The 17,952-nt window shown below is 40.9% G+C and overlaps 2 protein-coding genes and 1 long non-coding RNA gene across 3 annotated transcripts; 2 read left to right on the plus strand and 1 right to left on the minus strand.

The window, feature by feature from the left end:
• The first annotated feature begins 2,114 nt into the window (after positions 1-2,114).
• On the plus strand, positions 2,115-11,977 carry LOC309711386 (folylpolyglutamate synthase, mitochondrial-like). Its single transcript, XM_082541669.1, has 15 exons — positions 2,115-2,194; positions 2,695-2,814; positions 2,922-2,975; positions 3,513-3,577; positions 3,980-4,094; positions 6,576-6,653; positions 6,933-6,994; positions 7,400-7,502; positions 7,584-7,661; positions 7,742-7,890; positions 8,012-8,097; positions 8,179-8,329; positions 8,501-8,576; positions 8,688-8,748; positions 8,997-11,977. The coding sequence occupies exons 1-15, from the start codon at positions 2,180-2,182 to the stop codon at positions 9,374-9,376; spliced, it is 1,593 nt and encodes a 530-aa protein (XP_082397795.1). The 5' UTR covers positions 2,115-2,179; the 3' UTR covers positions 9,377-11,977.
• LOC309711393 lies at positions 8,282-13,524 on the minus strand. Its single transcript, XR_014277964.1, has 3 exons — positions 13,434-13,524; positions 12,107-12,178; positions 8,282-8,334 (listed from the first exon to the last, which is right to left on the minus strand). It is a non-coding gene; the product is annotated as an uncharacterized lncRNA (long non-coding RNA).
• naif1 (nuclear apoptosis inducing factor 1) lies at positions 12,967-17,442 on the plus strand. Its single transcript, XM_082541662.1, has 3 exons — positions 12,967-14,297; positions 15,512-15,559; positions 16,022-17,442. Exons 1-3 carry the CDS (start codon positions 13,853-13,855, stop codon positions 16,585-16,587), a joined length of 1,059 nt encoding a protein of 352 aa, XP_082397788.1. The 5' UTR covers positions 12,967-13,852; the 3' UTR covers positions 16,588-17,442.
• Positions 17,443-17,952: the final 510 nt, after the last annotated feature.

Consider the following 17,952-nt stretch of genomic DNA (forward strand, 5'->3'; position numbering starts at 1 on the left):
AGAAAAGTTAAGAGAGTAAGCCCCCCCCCCCCCCACTACAGTTTAACAGGATGAACTAGACCATCTTGCTGCACTGAGCAGACACATCTTTACCTTCACTGAAGAATTAGCGCAATTCTTAGAATTGGAGTACTAGAGGGTTTTGTTGTTTTTCTTTTTTCAAACACCATTCTGTCAGTCTGCCCCAGGGCAGCTGTGGCTACAACTGTAGCTGCCTCCACCAGTGTGTGAGTGTGTGTGTGAATGGGTGGATGACTGGGTGTGTAAAGCGCTTTGGGGTCCTTAGGGGGGACTAGTAAAAGCGCTATACAAATACAGGTCATTTACCATTTACTGAAAGAAAGAAATCACCATGAAAACACACACGTGTGTGTGTGTGTGTGTGTATGTATGTGTGTATGTGTATATATTATGACGCATTTGAAAAATGTCATAAAACCATATTCAACAAGAAGAAATGGGAGTGACACCAAATTTTTTTTTTTTTTGAGTGATGTTATTCAGACTCAGGAGATTAAATTAAACAGAAATAAATTCCTAAAAACAACAAAGAAACTTCTTGGGGAGGTTTTTTTTCCCCCCCGGGATTCATCCGGTTTGTCGGGTTAGAAAAATGCCACAAAGAGTAGAGATCTGTCAGTCACTATATGCTTCCACACCTTAAACACTATAACACACACATTCTTTACTGTAAAGTGAAGATATGTGTTTAAAAAAATTGCCCTGGTGGAAGTCAACTTCTTTTCTCAACTAAAAGTGAAAAAGTACCGGCTCTGAAATGTACTCAAAGTAATTAAGTAAAAAGTAGCTGTTTAAAGGACAATGCTATCAGATATTATTATGCAAAGCTAACTGAACCTCATGCTGTATTAATGTAATAATAAAATAATATTAATGCATGGAAGTATAAGTGGGGTTCAGCAGGTGGAGGAACCCCAAGTTCAGTTGTAGTAGCTCAGTGTGGGGACAAGAATTGCTGCTCAATCATTTCTACTGTGAGCTCCAGCAGATGGTCTTAGTGCACAGCCTGTGATCACAGTTAAATTCAAAAATATTTCACAAGCTATCTGGGCTGATGTCCTTCCCCTACACTCACAGCATACAGTTAAATTCAGTGAGTGAATCTCATCATCAGCTTAAGTTTGAATTCATCTCTGCTGTGTAACCGAACTCTGACCAGGAGCTCAGAGCTTTATGTGAATCCATCACAATAGTGCAAACTACTGTTTATCCAGCACTAAACTGCACAGCATTTTCACACAACCTTTGAATAAAACAAAGCTGTAGATCTCAGCTTGTTTTGCAGGACGTTTTACAAAATGAAACAGTATAAAACTTCACACCATACAGACCTGATATCTGATTTAAAAATTAGGACTAACATGCAATCTTTAAATTTGCAGATTATCAAATGTCACTGAGCAGCCCTTACCTTTAAATCTAACCCATCTTCTTCCTCTCCTGTCCTGTCTTTCTTACGTCTTTCTCCATCTCTGAGTGAAGTTAGCTCTCATTTTGTGAAATCCAGCAGCTGGACCTTTACCTCACAGACACGGTGTGACTAACAGTTTGTGTGCTTGCTGATTTTTGTTGAGCTGATAGAAACGTTTAAAATTACCTGCCGCTAGAAAACGTTACTCCCTTTATGATTGCTCCTCTTCAACGCTGTACTGCAAACACAGCTTATCAACATGCACCAAAAGTGCCGTTCAGGATCATCCCAACCTAATTCAAACCCCGAGTTTATGGTGCTATGATAATGCATAAGTGATGTGGGTTTTTTTGCCTCTTTCATCTTTTTGAATGTGAGATGCCTCGCTGATGGATAAACTAATAAATGTATCTATTTGTTATTGTTACCTTCTTTTAACCTCACATCAGTTTGAAGACTCACAATAAAAACTTCCCTCAAATTAATTAAAGCTAAAGTAATGAGCCTGATTTGAAAATATAAAGAGTAAAAATAAAAGGTTGACAAAAAAATAAATCCTCAAGTAGAGATACCTGAAAATATTCTTACATCCTTTTACTACATGCCTTGGGCAAAAATGATGCTTTTCTAAGGTGATAAATATCTGAAAGCCCCAAAGACAGAGGCGGGGTTTTAAAGCGGACGGACAAGTGCATACCTGCTGTAACAGAAACTGACACAACGGTGTCAGACTGAAGCAGAGCCGCCATGGATACAGAAACGGTAAGCTGAGGTTTTCTTCTGTTTTAGTGTTTTATAGCAGCTGTTCTATTATTGTGACTGTGGAGCTGCTGCTTCAAGGCAAAGGCTGGTGCTGTCCAGGGGTTTTTGTTATTGGAGAGGGACACGGCTCTCCAAAAGTCTGTGGGGGAATTCTGCACTGGCAAATATTCTGGAACCTCCAGAGAAGAAAAATCTTGTTTTAAAAAAATATATCATTATTATTATTTTTTTCTTTTTTCACAATTTTTCTTTTTCAACTTGCTGATCATGAAGCATGAATCATTTCTTGGTTCTCTTTTTGGAAAGGTTCCCTTTCCCCTCCTAAAATCTAGTAGGAAAACAGAGACTCTTTCACTTTCTATCACCATTTGATTTACATTTCAATCAGACTGTCCTGACATCCTGATTCTCATCATTTCATGCAGACATTTTTCTGTACAGATGACACATTTTTGTTACTTTTGAACTTTTCTGTCCTTCCTTTTGTACGTTTACCACAGGACACCATCTCCACCCTGAACACGTTGCAGCCCTATGCTACCGCCCTGAAGGAGCTAAAGAGCAAACGTCACCTGCAGCTAAAGACCATGAGAGGCTTCCTGGAACGAGCGGGCCTCACGGTGAGCCAATCAAAGCAGCAGTGACATCAGAGATTACACACAGTTACAGTAATTATCACCTTCAGTCTTAACTGAACTAGATGTCTGTGCTTGTATGCATATGAAAGGTGGATGAACTTGACCGTCTCAATATCATTCATGTGACCGGAACAAAGGGCAAGGTGAGCTGACATTTAGGTGTTCTTTATATCAGAAAGGCCCGTTCTGTGGATTAATTAGAATTAAGTTCAGTTCAATTTGATTTATATAACACCAAATCACACCACAGGGGGCTTTATACTGCAAGGTAAAACCCTACAATAACACAGAGAAACCCCAACAATCAGACAAAACCTCTTTGATGAAGCACTGGGCAACAGTGGGAAGGAAAAACTCCCTTTCAACAGGAAGAAACGTCTGGCAGAACCAGGTTCAGGGAGGAGCTGCCATCTGCCTCAACCGGTTGGGGGTGAGGGGAGGAAGACAGGACAAAGGGCACACATAAGAATGGCCTCATGTTAACACACAGAAATCTCTTCAGAAATCTTCTAAATAAACAAATAAATAAAAATCTCTGAAACAAATAATGTGCTGTGTGAAAATCAGAATATAAAAGCTATGTGAGATGAGTGTGTGGTATATAAGATCCTGGCTTTAATTAAATTATGTATAACACACATTTACATCATGAATCCAGATGATGACTGTTTGTCTTTCAGGGCTCGACGTGTGCGTTCACTGAGCAGATTTTAAGAAATTATGGCTTCCGCACAGGATTTTTCAGGTAAACCATGGTGTTTACTGAATCAGGTGTTTACTGAATCAGGTGGTTACTGAATCAGGTGGTTACTGCAGTGTTATTGCATAAAAATGTGCTTTGTTTCAGATTTCTGTGCAGTCCTTGGAAAGGTTTAAATAAGCTATAGAACACAAATACACACCCATACTCAGCTATAAAGTCTTTTGTTATTTCTACATTTGAACGTAACAGCTGTCCAGATGTTGGGGTTGTGCTCTTCTCGAGTAGTCTGAACAGTAAAATGGGTTGTTTAGTTTTTGTAATCAGATTACTCTGATATTACTCTGATATTTTGAGCAGTTTGAACATAAACACACACACACAGGAGGAATTAGATGGAGAGACTGACAGGTAATAACAGGCTTCAAATATTCTTCTTGGGTGCACCTCTCCACATTTGGTCCAAGTCACAGAGAGGATTCGGATCAACGGGCAGCCAATCGGAAAAGAGCTCTTCACCAAATACTTCTGGCAGATATATAGACAGCTCGAGGAAACTAAGGTAGGTGTGAAAAGAGAAAAACAGAAAACTAAAATGCCACTTGACACTGCCCCATCCACTGGACCAGATGTGACACACCCTATGGTGATCTGGTTCTGGTAATAACCTGCCAACCCGAGAACCCAAGTCGTGTCATAGAAATAATATCTCTAAAACTGGGCAAATTGCACCAAACCTTTCTCAATTGAAGAGGGAAATGATGTAAATTAACTTTTGGGGATGAACTGACCTTCTAATGTGGATTCAAAGCTGTTAAAGGTACTTTCTCTAATTACCCTCCACAAATTTTTACCAGAGCTTTGACCACCAGGGGGCAGGCTTGTATCGTTGGGTTTGTTGAAAAGTTTTCAGTCATGTTCTGCTGTTTTGTTTTGTTTTGTTTTTTTTTTTTTTTCACTTTTTAATTTGTCTTTACTCCTTTAGGGCAGTGGTTCTAAAACTTTTCACAATGAGTACCACCTCATAAAATATATGGCTCCTGAAGTACCACCCTTATGACCGACATTAAAGTGCAGTAGTATAGGCCTGTTTAACACTACATACAGTTTACACAGACAATTTTATTTCTTATATGAATGCTATTTATTTTAACTGTCATAAATAAGATGTGACGAGTGATAATAATAACCACAACTGTACTGCATTAAAACATGGTGGGATATCCAATCTTTAAGTGATGACCTGATGAACCCTGCTTCTGGGTCCAAACTACTCTGCTTTTATTAAGGCTGTTGTGTTTTTAACATGTTTTAATGCTTTGTATTGTGTTCTTTAATCTGAACAAGCCCCTAAAAAAAGTCAGTGATCACTGTCGGCCTCTCTCGGGTTTTAGCATCACTATTCATTTTAAAGCTCAGTTTTTAAAACCTTACAATGTAACTACAGCCCAGCCCATGCAGCAGTATATTAATGACTAACCTTACATTGCAGTTGTTCTCCTGACTGAAGTTTGGTCCGTTTACAGCATCCTGACATGCGATTGCATTTGTCCCTAACCATCAGGAACCCTCACGTTAACTTTTATCTAGTGGATAAAAGTTAGCGTTCAGCCTCCAGCTTCACTGTGTTCATATTATGCTAACCATAGCTGTGTAGCTAGCTACCACGTAGCACATCATTATATACCAGCTAGCCCAACTTCAGTAACCCTACAAATGTCACAGCTGTTTAGTTTTCTGTCTTCATTTATGTCGGAAGTGATAGCAAAACTGTACGTTTTAATTTTCGCCGTGTGATGACCCTCCTCCGGGATCCCACCACACAAGGGAAATACACCTCTCTCAAGCTGCTGCTGCTACGGCGCTACTCCCTCTCCAATGCAGGCCGAGAAACTCCTCTCTTTCTCGGACCTTGGTGATGGTACCGCTCTCGAGCTCATGGAGCTCGCTGTCCTTGCTAGGAATGGATGACAGCGGATTCCTCTTCACTCACGTCTTCCTCCGACAGATGCCGGTGCTGCTGCGGTCCGCGAAGGATTACCGCTCACTCGCAGAAGAAGCGGATTGCATCCAGGCAGTAGTTCCTGACTCATTGACGGCATCTCCCACACCCCCCCACCAATTCTCCTGGGGGCCTCCGAAAGGCTGCTCTTCATAGAGGACTCACACTCTGGGAGGCGTTTTCTGGTTGACTCCGGCTCCCAGAAGAGCCTCGGGAACTGTCGTGTCGTCTTTGCATACCTCCACAATGGTATATTATTTAATCTTTAAAAAAAAATTGGAGATTTTCCAGGTACCACCAGAGAAAGCCCAAGTACCACTAGTGGTACGCGCACCACAGTTTGAGAATCACTGCTTTAGGGCAATTTCTTCGCGGGGTTTTGTCTTTTCCCAGGCTTGATTTGCCTTTTTTAGTAAAGGTTACAATGACTCTTTCTGCCATCTTGTGGTATAACTTGGTGTTGCTTCAAAGTACAGTTTTGATTTCTTTAACATAATACAGACATGCTTTAGATATGGAAATTAGACCAGCCCCTTCTTCACTTCTGTTACTTCTGGAAGATTTAAAACTATATTCAACTCTGGAATTTAAGATAAGAAACTTTAAATGATGTTAAGATTTACCTAAAAGTGAGCAGGATAGAAAATGTCATCAGAGGGACAGCGTAGGATATATTGGACAAAGGATGATTAAATGGACCTGCCAGGCAGGAGGAGAAGAGGAAGACCACAGGGAAGATTCATGGGTGAAGTGAAGGAGGACATGAAGAGGAAGATGCTGGAATAGAGTGAGATAGAGGCAGATGACCCATTGTGGTGAACCATGAAAAAAATCAGCTGAAAAGAGAAGTAGAAGAAGCCATCACTTTTAATAAATTTGAGACCATATTTGAAAGGTAACATCTTAAAATTAATTCAATTAAAACCCTCAGACTTATGACCTGATGTGATCATTTAGAAAAAATTAGATAAAATATATCATCTTTGGTGTATAAACAAGCAGATTGAAGAGTCACAACTTTTTTCCCCTTAACCTCCTCAGGACGCTCACGGAGGGACGATGCCGACATATTTTGGTATCCTCACCATCTTGGCCTTCCATATCTTCCTTCAGGAGAAGGTACATTGTCAAAAGCAGCCAGAAAATGTTTATATGGAATTTATTCCTGACACATGTTATGTATGCATGTATCTGCCCTACAGGCAGTGGTGCAGTTAACATTAGATTTCAAAAGTTTCTTCAGAAATGAGCCCCTCTGGATGTGTATAAGAAAAGCTTGTGTGTAATTCTCAGAGCTCAGATTTACTTGAACGATAAGTCCTGTTTATTTCACCAACAGATGGTTCTTATTTACTATAAACACTCCTTGAATCTAAATGGCTCTTCCTCTTTGCTCAGGTGGATTTAGCTGTGATTGAAGTTGGTATCGGCGGAGCGTACGACAACACCAACATAATACGGTGAGATGTAAACTTAGCAGAGCATAAGTCTTTGGCATAACATGCAAAATATCACAAACAATGGAAAAGCTTCCGAATCAAAACATAAACTAAAATGGTACCAAGTGGACACATTTAAAAAGCCTTTGTCATAAGAGTCACTGGAGTCTGTCTTCTTACACTTTTTGCTGAAATACAAAATTATTTTTAATGTTCTCAAAATTACGTCTGTTAAAAATTGTTTTTTACACTATTTACATTTCTCATTTATATAGGATCAGTTTTTTCTTATTGTTGTGTGGGTGGGGTGGGGGTGTAGTTGATTTTTCCATCTTGCCATCTTGTAGTACTTCTTGCTGTTTATGTCTGCTGCCATGCTCAGTGTACAGCCTCGGTCGTCACTATGACCCCTGCGTGTTTCAACAGGAGGCCGTGGGTGTGTGGCATCTCCTTCCTGGACATAGACCACACTGATATTCTGGGAGACACCATCAAACAGATCGCCTGGCACAAAGCGGGCATCTACAAGGTCTGTTCACATTAGGAGTGAGTAACTGTTTCAGTCTGAATGCGTGATTCTTTTAGTAATGCTGCATTTTTGTGTTTGCAGCCTGGAGTCCCCGCCTTCACCATCAGACAGCCAGAGGATACCATGCCTGTGCTCGAGGAGCGGGCCAAAGAGATCGGAGTAGGAGTCCACTTTCAGTCACATCACACAGGAAAGTGAAGCTTCAGCTTTCTATAACTCTCTCTAACCTGTTGTTGCAGTGTCCACTGTGGGTGTGTCCACAGCTGGAGGACTACCAGGCAGAATGTGGACCTTTGCACCTGGGCCTTGCAGGGCAGCACCAGCGCTCCAACGCCTCCCTCGCCCTCCAGCTGAGTCACACCTGGCTTCAGATGAGGGGGTCTACCAGGTTGGGCTGATGTTTAAACATATATCCAGAAATAAATAAATAAATGATTAGTACAAAATAATGCAAATAATAACTGCAAGCTTTGGTTAGTGTACCTTCAATGTACCTGTCCTCTCTGAACAGATAATAGCTTCCCCTGTAGCACTGTTAACAATGGCGGGATGCTTCAGGCGACTGCGTTCAGTCCCAGCCCCGTGATGGTGAAAGGTGAGTCCCGCAGAGCCAATGAGATAACAACAGGACCCACCCAGGGCCAGCTGATGTAACAGTGAATGCGTTTGCTCCCAGGGTTGGCAGATACCGAGTGGCCCGGCAGGAGCCAGACCCTAAAACATGGAGCGGTCACCTACTTCCTGGATGGAGCTCACACCCTGCACAGCATCCAGGCCTGTTCCGAATGGTTTAGAGAGACTGCAGCTGAGCACGAGAGGAACGCGAGGTGAGCTAAAAAAAAAAAAGATGTGCTAGAATTTTTAATTTAAACATTTAGTCCGGTCTCTGTTGTTAACAAAATGGACCAGAGTGTGTGTTCCAATTGTAGGTGGATCTACAGAAATATTTTTACATCAAATGCTATGTGATGTGACACTTTGATGTGTTTGTGTTTCAGTGGCCCTGTGGCCAGAGTTTTGCTGTTCAACGTTACAGGAGAGAGAGATGCAGCTGCTTTCCTTAAACTCCTGGTGGTGAGTAGTTCTTCGAACCTGAATGCATTTGTAGGTATGTTGGCAAGGACGTGACAGTACGTATAGAGTTGAAAACTTTTTTTTTTTTTTGCATGTCTTGTTTCTTTGCAGCCGTGCCACTTTGACTTTGCTGTGTTCTGCCCATGCATTGCCGAAGTCAGCACCTCCAGTAGTGAGTTTGCTGAACCTGTTTGCACCTGTACAGATCGTTCTATATAAAATCAGTCTGGACACAGTATCGGTGTCCAGAGGTGTGCAGTTGTAATCTAATGTTATCTGAAGCACATTTTTATAGTTTACTTGTGTGGAGTTTGTGTTGGAGTCTGTGTTTCCAGATGCAGATTATGCAAGAAGAGACGATTTTATCCAGTGAATAATTCTGAGCCAAAAACTTTGAACTTATTCTTTCACCTTCTTCAGTACAGGAGAAGAAGTTTGACATGTCTGTGAAGGAAATGCTGACTCGCTGCTGGGACAATGAGAGGATCTGGCGCCTCCATAACCACCTGGATGACAATGGAGATAATCCATTGCTGATTGAGGACAGGCTTCCTAATTTACCTGAGCACAGAGGGGACACCTTGGTGTTCCCGTGCATCTTCAGCGCCCTCCAGTGGATCACACAAGGCAGGGACTCTGTGCTGGCCGATCAGGCCAAGATGACGCTGCCGGTTAAACCGAGTGTCACGGCCAAAGCTGCTCCTCTCCGCGAAGCTAGTGAGATCCACGTCCTCATCACTGGAAGCCTTTACCTGGTGGGAGGAGCTCTCAAACACCTGGACACAGCTTCTTCCAAGTGAACAGAAGTGTTTTTTATTTGCACAACTGGGAGGGATTTGCTTCTAGGGAAGAGGGTTGGGTGTGGTGTTAGTTTTTCTAGACTTATTTTCCTGAATCTGATTATTTTCTCTGTATGGTATGAAGGTAACTTTTGCGTATATTTTTGTAACAGTGGCCAAAACTCAAGTTTCTAAGTGTGACTGGATTGCAAATAAATGATCTTTTAAAATGTAAAGTTTTTGATCACAGACTGGGTAATGTTGCCTTCAACACTTTTCTCTTATTTGCATCACTAAATGCATCGGCTTCCTCGTTGGTTCCAAGTCACAGAGTTTTGCAAGCTGGAGTCTATGGGTCATTTTGACCTTGAATCCCAGTATTTGATCAGAGTAAACATGAAACTGGACTATATGCTGTGATACACGAATGTAAGATGACATTCTGCTGATCGGCAAACATTTTCATTCACCCATCCAAATGATTGAATTCAGGTGTTCCAATTACTTCCATGACCACAGGTGTATAAATTCAAGCACCAAGGCATGCAGACTGCATGTTCTCTGCAGCGATGAGTCAAGCTTCTCTTTTTGGAAATCCGATGGGTGAACCTGAAATGCTGAGCTGGTTCAAAAAGTGCTTACAGTATGAACGCGAACAGTTAAGAAAGGACAGAGCTTCATCTCCATCAAGGAGTTGTACCTCAGCCTCCTATTTGCAAGGTCTTTAAACACTCCACTATACTAGATACCATGCTGTGCCTGTGGTTAACTTCCTGAAATTAGACAATTCTGCTCTACATCTGAACCACAGTGGACACTCAAACACATACTCACATTAAACATTTGTGCAAAACAGTCATATGAATGCTTAGTTCTGAAACTCTTCTTAACTCACTCTAAACTGAACCTCATTAAATATTAAACCCTGTTTGTCGGCAGCGCTGAAGACAGAAAAGTGGAAAAGGACCCCGAGTAACAACTGGGTAACAATGGATCAAATCTGGGTGCTGGGTTACTGGCAAAAATGCACAACACAAACACACATGCTTCCAAAAACACACACACTAGAAAAGAATCTGAAATAATCAACTGATTAAAAAAACAAGTGGTTCAAAAGTACAAAACACTAAAAAACAAATCAACACAGGGAACAAACCTAAAGCAAAAAATGCAATGGGAAAATTAAAAGGTACCAAACAGGTGCAAAAAAAGAAGAAAGAAAACATGTTCCACACATGATGTGGGGTAATACTGAGGTGGTACATTAAAAGTAGTGATGGGGGAAAACAAAAAGGTTGAAGCTTCTAAACCAAAGCAACCACGACAAAACGGCACAATATAAAATAAGGTAAAAGAAAAAACAAAAACAAAACAGAAATCAAGTCCTGAAGGTAAGTCCAAACTTTTCATGTAGTGTAGAAACAAATAGTTTTCTTTACCCTGAGACATAAAAGCAGCTTCAGAGCTCGGCCCTGCACTCTGAAACTAGCTCCACATATCCAGGATCTATTTTCTTGGTCCAGGTTTTCTTATCCTAACATCAGCAGCCACGTGAAGCTCGTCACAAATGGGATAAGTCAACCCAGGGTTTGTTAACCTCGCTGCAAGAGTGCTGACATGAAAGAGATGATGCTGGCAGCATCTGACCAATCAGAAACAAGGACAGAGGCTCATTTTACAAAGGAAACTGTAATACCAGGACCAGAGATGGGCAGTAACGCGTTACTGTAATCTGATTACTTTTTTTCAAGTAACGAGTAAAGTAAGGGATTACTATTGCAAAAACGGTAATTAGATTACCGTTACTTTCCCGTAGGAACGCTGCGTTACTGCGTTACTAAAACCGTGATTTTCTGCGAGAATGTCTCACGACAGTGACGTAAGCGAGTGCGCCATTAGTGACAACAGCTGTGTGCAGATCAACAATGGATCACGTATCGATTGTGGGAGAGAGTATGAGCGTGCAGCGTTTAAAGCGTGGAAGTACTGACCTTACTTTGAGTTTGATTCCATAAAAAGTGACAAAAACATTAGCGTCCATCGTGCGTGGGAAGAAAACTTCTTTTTACAGCGAAAAAAAACCCCTAAACTTCCAAGCAAGCACCGAGTGCGCTACGACGTAATGGGAAACTCACGGAGAAACTCGCGGATTCTTCAACCTACCGCAGTCCTGCTTTACAGGTGAAAATAGAGCAACAGGACCGCTGAGTCTTTGACTTTATTTATTTTCTGCTGTGTTTTACTTGCATCTATTTGAAAGAGTGAGTGTAAACACAAAAAATATTTTATTTTATGTGCTGGAATGTGCAGAAAATAGGTTTAAATGTTAAACTAATTTATTCAACTCAGAGAATGTTGCATATAATAAAATTTTTGCTTCATGCATAAAGTTAAAAGATTAAAACTGACTTTTCCATTTGATTACATTATGTATGATGGATTATGTAGAAAAAGTAGAATTGGGCTGAAAGATCTATCGCTTTATCACCTCTTCAGGTTGTAAATCGTGTTTTTAAAAAGTAACTAAGTAATTAATTACTTTTGAAAATAAGTAATCAGTAAAGTAATGGGATTACTTTTTTGGGGAAGTAATCAGTAATTAGTTACTGATTACTTTTTTCAAGTAACTTGACCAACACTGACCAGGACAGTGTGGGACACTGATTTATTTATTACGACAGTCAAATTTGATGTGTAACAGTGCTACACTGTGGTCAGAGAGGGTATTAAATTCTTACTGAAGAGAATTACCATTGATGATCAGTGGGAAAGATTGAAACAGTTGAAGTGCCTGGAAGTATCCACATGATGAGGGTTCAATCTCTGCATGGGAAGACAGTTATTCAGATGTGTTAACCACTAGACCCACAAACAAAAAACAAACTGTTCCAGTTAAAGTTCCAGCTAATTCTGGTTACTTAACCCCAAATATCTGATTTTTTTTTGTCATTTTTCAGCACATCACTAAATCTTTGTGATCTTCTTTCCACCTTAAACACTGAAAATGTTGAGTGTGACCTTGAAGAGCGCAGAGCTGACAGAACTTTTGTTTCCTTCTGGTGGGGAGCTCTATCTTCACCATCTTTTATCCACCATCCCATCCCAATCTACCATTTTTGATCAATTTGTGTCAGTTTCATGATAATTGTGAAATTATTATTTTTTGCTTCTTGTCTTCCTTTTTTCTTAATGCACCTTGTCTTCTACCTTTTTTTTGTATTTGCACTTTGTTTTCTTGCTTTATTTAGTCTTTTATGCCCCATTGACAGATGGTTTTTCCTTTTGCTTTCAATCACCTTTCTATGTTAGGGTATTGGTGACATAAACATGAAACACAGAGAAACATGGAGCACCAGACTGTTAGCTTTTTCCTCCTTTATTCTTATAGGGCAAACTGTTTCTGTTGTGTAGTTGTCATTGCGGTTATCACACATGGAAAACATTCTTTGTTCAAACGCAGATCAAAACAAGGTTGTTGGGTAGCTCATGAACCAGCTCAGTTTTCAGTGGTTTCTTTCAGAGTCTTAAGAACAGATTTTGTTCTGAGGAACAGGAAGCAGAGTCCCATTGAACAGACTGAGTGAACTTAACATGTCAGAGGTGTTTAATAATAATAATAATTATTAAATAATAATATTTAATAATAATAATAATAATAATAATAATAATAATAACTGATTGCATTTATATAGCGCTTTTGGAGACCCTCAAAGCACTTTTACAATTCCACTATTCATTCACTCTCACATTCACTCACTGGTGGAGGCAGTTACAGTTGTAGCCACAGCTGCCCTTCTTTTAACAAAGAAGAGATTAAAAAATGTGAGTTTCACCTACAACAATCAGAAGGAAAGAAGGATCCTCTTCCAGAGGGAGAAAAACCATCATCGAGAAAACGTAACTCTGACCGACCACAAGCAAGACACTTGCCTTTCACTATTAAATCCCTCATTCAAGACACTGAAAATTATTCACGGTGTCATGGTGTCTTGGAAATTTGTAAATAATGAGAGGTTACAATAATTATAATATTGATTATTAGTAGTATTCAGTTTAAAGACGTCTTTAGAATTGTTACCTTTTAGCAGCAGTATTAAAACCATGCTGTTGATGAAGCAGTCATATCCCAGCTGACATGTTCTTCTTACGTTTTCTTTTTTACGCTTTAAACGTTGTTTTCACTCAAGTGTAACTTGGAAAAAAGCGAGATAACGGTAACATTTCTTTTTTTTAACTTCGTCTTTTTGTTTGGCTTGTTGAGTTGATTGGCTTTTGTTTGGTCCAATAGTAAGAGAGAATGTCGCATTACCGCGAGATCCTCAACCAATGGAAGAGTCGGTGGGCGGGGCTACGTCCTCCATCTAACGTAAGCGTCGTTAGTAGGAAGAAGAAGCCGATTCTGGAAGCCATTACGTTGCGCACATTACCGGAGTAAATCCTACTATTTTTGCGTACAATACGCACAATTACCTGCCGTAAAGACGCTTTTCTGCACTTATGGCATCGGTGGCCAAAAAGAGAAAAATGAATTTCTCGGAGAGGGAGGTGGAAATTATAGTGGAAGAAATAGAGAAACAAAAGCACACACTGGTTAACCACTTCAATGCCGGAGTCACACACATGGCTAAGAATAACGCGTGGATGGACATCCTGAAAAAGGTGAACCAGGTCACCACCTGTCCGCGCGAGCTGCCCGAGGTGAAGAAGAAGTGGTCCGACATGAAGACAGAGGTCCGGCGGAAGGTGGCCCAAGCGCGGGCTGCCATCGAGGGGACGTCCGCGGACTGCACTCCAGTTCCCGTCATCCTCACCGCCATGCAGCAGAGGATCTGTAACCTGCTGGGAGAGGCCACCATCATCAGCCTACCTGCCGGAGACTCGGATGCGGAGATCACCTTACCTGTGACCGTCAACGCCGCCGCAACCGTCACTCTGACGGAGGGTGAGTGCCGCACGGTGATGTACGGAAAGTGAAGCGTGCCGAAAATAACTGTGCGTGTAACACTGTAAAAAAAAAAATGAAGTGTGAAGTTTAAGTATTTTCTGAAACAACTGAAAACTCAGACAGAAAAAGTGAATGAAAGTGTTATTAAATGTCACAGTAAACATTATAGTTTAGTTACATTTATGTTTATACCTGAACAATAAATGTAAAGTTAAAAATTGGTCTGTAAGTTAAATGTTTACAAGTATGGTTTAATATTGCATTCTAATCCAAAATACTACATGAAATGCAAAATAACTAAAACTACGTAATAACGACACAGGCTTAATATTTTATGTAAGTATGTTTAAATGTATTATTACATGTAAACAAAAAGCTAATAGCTTATTAAATTTACATTTAAAAGTTAATAGGTTAATGAAATATTTTAATTAAATCTGTGAGATCCATACTAAAAAGTAGGAATTACATTCAAACTGCATTCAACCACAAATGTACTAAATTCTAAATATTAAATTTAAATCATTATCTATTATTATAAGATACTTTTAAACATAATATATAGTGTATAATGTATGATTATAAAATCATTTAAATATAAATGCAAAATTTTAAATCTAAATATTAAAGACACAGACTGGATGGGGCGACCGTGGCTCAGGGGGCTGGGAATTGCATCTGTAACCGGAAGGTCGCCGGTTCGATCCCTGGGCTCTCTGTCCTGGTCGTTGTGTCCTTGGGCAAGACACTTTACCCTACTTGCCCACTGGTGTTGGCCAGAGGGGCCGATGGCGTGATATGGCAGCCTCGCTTCTGTCAGTCTGCCCCAGGGCAGCTGTGGCTACAACCGTAGCTGCCTCCACCAGTGTGTGAATGTGAGAGTGAATGAATAGTGGTACTGTAAAGCGCTTTGGGTGCCTTGAAAAGCGCTATATAAATCCAATCCATTATTATGGTAGTTAGCTATTGAAAGCCAAGTGGGCAACATTTGACACCAAAAATTTAAAAATAATGTAGTAAATGTTAAATCCTAATATTACATTTTAATATTTTAATTCAATACTAATTTGGATTATAAATATGAAATCTGATCATATGACTATGATGTAACATTTAAATTTAGAGTTACATTTTTAAAATAAAAAATACATATTAAAGATTTGCTGATAGTTTCATTGAGGTTTTAGCTTCTTCCTCTGTTTGTCTTTCAGCTCTTCCAGCCGGTGCCGGGACAATCTGTGATGACTCAAAGCTGAATGGTACGTTTCATTTCTTTGCAAATGTTCAAACTTTAGCCGTGACACTTGCAGAGCCATCAGAGTTTCTAATCACAACTCTACTGGACTGTCTGGTGTTGAACTGCTGTGCTTTAAAAGGTGCATTTTGTAATTATCCTACAGATTTAATCACTACCAGGGGTCGACATTTTAACTTTTAGCTCTCTTACCATTAAATACCATTTTTTCTTTTTGCCTGGTTAAAGGAATAAAGGTTACACTGATTCTCACTGCGCCATCTTCTGCTGCTTATTGGTATTACATGACAGTACAGCCAAGCCCTAATTCAGCTTCAGTCTATATTTCTTCAGCACAATAGAAAGATGTTTCAGACATGAATTCAGAGCAGTTGTTTCTTCACGTTCTCTGTGAGGCTTTTAATAAACGTCTGAAACTAAATAAATAAATGAAATGAAATGAAATGAAACTGATTCCTGCTTCCAGCTGAGACGACGTACCACACTCTGGAGGATGGCGGCGTGGTGGAGTACTGCACCACCACTGAGGGCGACTCTGCCCCGACTGTGGTGGCCGCGGTCGAGGCTCCCATGGAGATGCTGGCCTCGTCTTCCGTTTCCCCACCGCCACCTCAGAGTCATGCCAAACCGCAGGAGCTGAAGAGCCGCATTGCTCTGAACTCCGCCCGCCTGCTGCAGGAGCAGCGAGTCACCAACGTGCACATCCGCCAGATCGCCCAGCACCTGGAGGGCCAGAACGAGCTGCTGCAAATGATGCGGCGCTCCCAGGAGGCGCAGGCCTTTGCCCAGGAGAGGCAAGCTCAGGCACTGGAGGGCACGCAGGCCGCCCTGCTCGCGTTGGTGCAGATGCTCCGACCGGCTCTCAAAGACCTGAGGAAGTTTCTGCAGAGCGGGTCTGAGGCTGCGAACGCCAGCAGCTCTGTGGCGACACCGGCAACTGGAGCAACCATTGATGGAGCGGCAACAGAGGAGCAGAGCAGGCCCAAAACACCTCCGCCTCCTCCTACACAACAGGCTGAGGAGGTGCAATAGACTCTGTGCGTGGTTGTGTGTGTGTGTGTGTGTGTGTGTGTGTGTGTGTGTGTACGTGTGTGAACCATGATTACACTTATGCCTTATGAAGAACATGTACAGAACCAATGGAGAACTGTTATTTTTATTTTTTGCCACGACTTCATGTTATTTAATACCCTGAATCTGGTTTTCTGATCTTTTTTTATGCAAATATTTCATCAGCCTGATGGAAAATTAACGGGTTGGTTTTTTAGACCGTGGTGAGCCAGGTTTGTGTGTGAGCTGCACTTTAACCAGCATGTGTTCAGACCGGAATAAAGTGAAAAAGAGGCCAAACTCTTTATTTCCTGTCACATCTCTCCTGTCTCAGGGGCAGATGTTCATGTTAAACATGGTAAAAGACGTCAGTGAGTGAACGAATGATCCCCATGAGTCAAAAGTTTTAAACACTTAGTTTCACACAGTTTTTTCTACTCTTGGATCTGTATCATGTCATAGAGAGCAGGCTTTCTATAAAATACTTGAAACACATCCAAAGTTCCACTCTTCTCTTGGTATCGTCTTCTTGTGCATCTCTAAATTGTTTTCGGAGCTTCCATCCGCTGTGATGCTGTTATGTTCCTCCCGTACTCTGCTCTGCAGTGTGTGATGGATCTTTTCCAGTGTATCCAAATGTTTCAGGGAGGCGATTGTGATGGCGTGCACCACCGTTCATTTCCTCTGATTGTTCACTATCAGATGCCTCAGAGGACTTCACAGCAGACCTCAGCAATGATGATCTCACCCTGGGGATGATTTCATGGTGCAAAACTTGTTGAATGTTCAATAAAATGACGTGCTCTTGAAGGCGTGCCTTCAGGCTGGAAAACTTGATTCTGGGTGTATGATTCGATATATACTAAATAAAGTTAACTATGAAACATAAAGCATGAAAGCCTACTCTAAAAAGCCAACAGTTGGAAAGATGGAGATGGAAATATACAGAGCAGGTTGTTTTTTCTGCTGGCTGTAGTGCTTGCAACCAGCCAGCAGAGGTCAGTGTAAGTCAGAGTTTCATTACAGGTGTGTGAGCACAGCAGTGACGTTTGAGGTCCTGAGAGGGTGAGGGGAAGGAAATCAGTTTGTTAATATCAGTATCAGATTAAATTTCACAAATGAGGACACTTCAGTACTGCAGGGTGTACTGGAGTTTAATTTGATGTTTTCATTTAAAAACCCTTAACAAATCAGTTATTCCTGTAATAAGTATTATTACTTCACAGTTCATCATTTCTACTTCAGGTTGTTTGCTGAACCTCTTTTTCCTTTTCCAGTCATGTGACCTGTCCCTAACAAAGAACGGTATCTAAAAAAGCTCAGTAAAGCACCTTTCACTATGAGTAT

The sequence above is a fragment of the Aulonocara stuartgranti genome, assembly GCF_965226115.1.
Source record: "Aulonocara stuartgranti genome assembly, chromosome: 7".
NCBI lineage: Eukaryota > Metazoa > Chordata > Actinopteri > Cichliformes > Cichlidae > Aulonocara > Aulonocara stuartgranti.

Excerpts from the sequence above, each read along its gene's own strand:
- LOC309711386 (XM_082541669.1), top strand. Across the intron at positions 7,662-7,741 it reads AGCGGGCCAAAGAGATCGGA|TGTCCACTGTGGGTGTGTCC; the intron begins GTAGGAGTCCAC and ends CTGTTGTTGCAG. Across the intron at positions 7,891-8,011 it reads CAGATGAGGGGGTCTACCAG|AGATAATAGCTTCCCCTGTA; the intron begins GTTGGGCTGATG and ends TCCTCTCTGAAC.
- naif1 (XM_082541662.1), top strand. The coding sequence starts at position 13,853 with ATGGCATCGGTGGCCAAAAAGAGAAAAATGAATTTCTCGGAGAGGGAG. Across the intron at positions 14,298-15,511 it reads AACCGTCACTCTGACGGAGG|CTCTTCCAGCCGGTGCCGGG; the intron begins GTGAGTGCCGCA and ends TTTGTCTTTCAG. Across the intron at positions 15,560-16,021 it reads TGATGACTCAAAGCTGAATG|CTGAGACGACGTACCACACT; the intron begins GTACGTTTCATT and ends TCCTGCTTCCAG.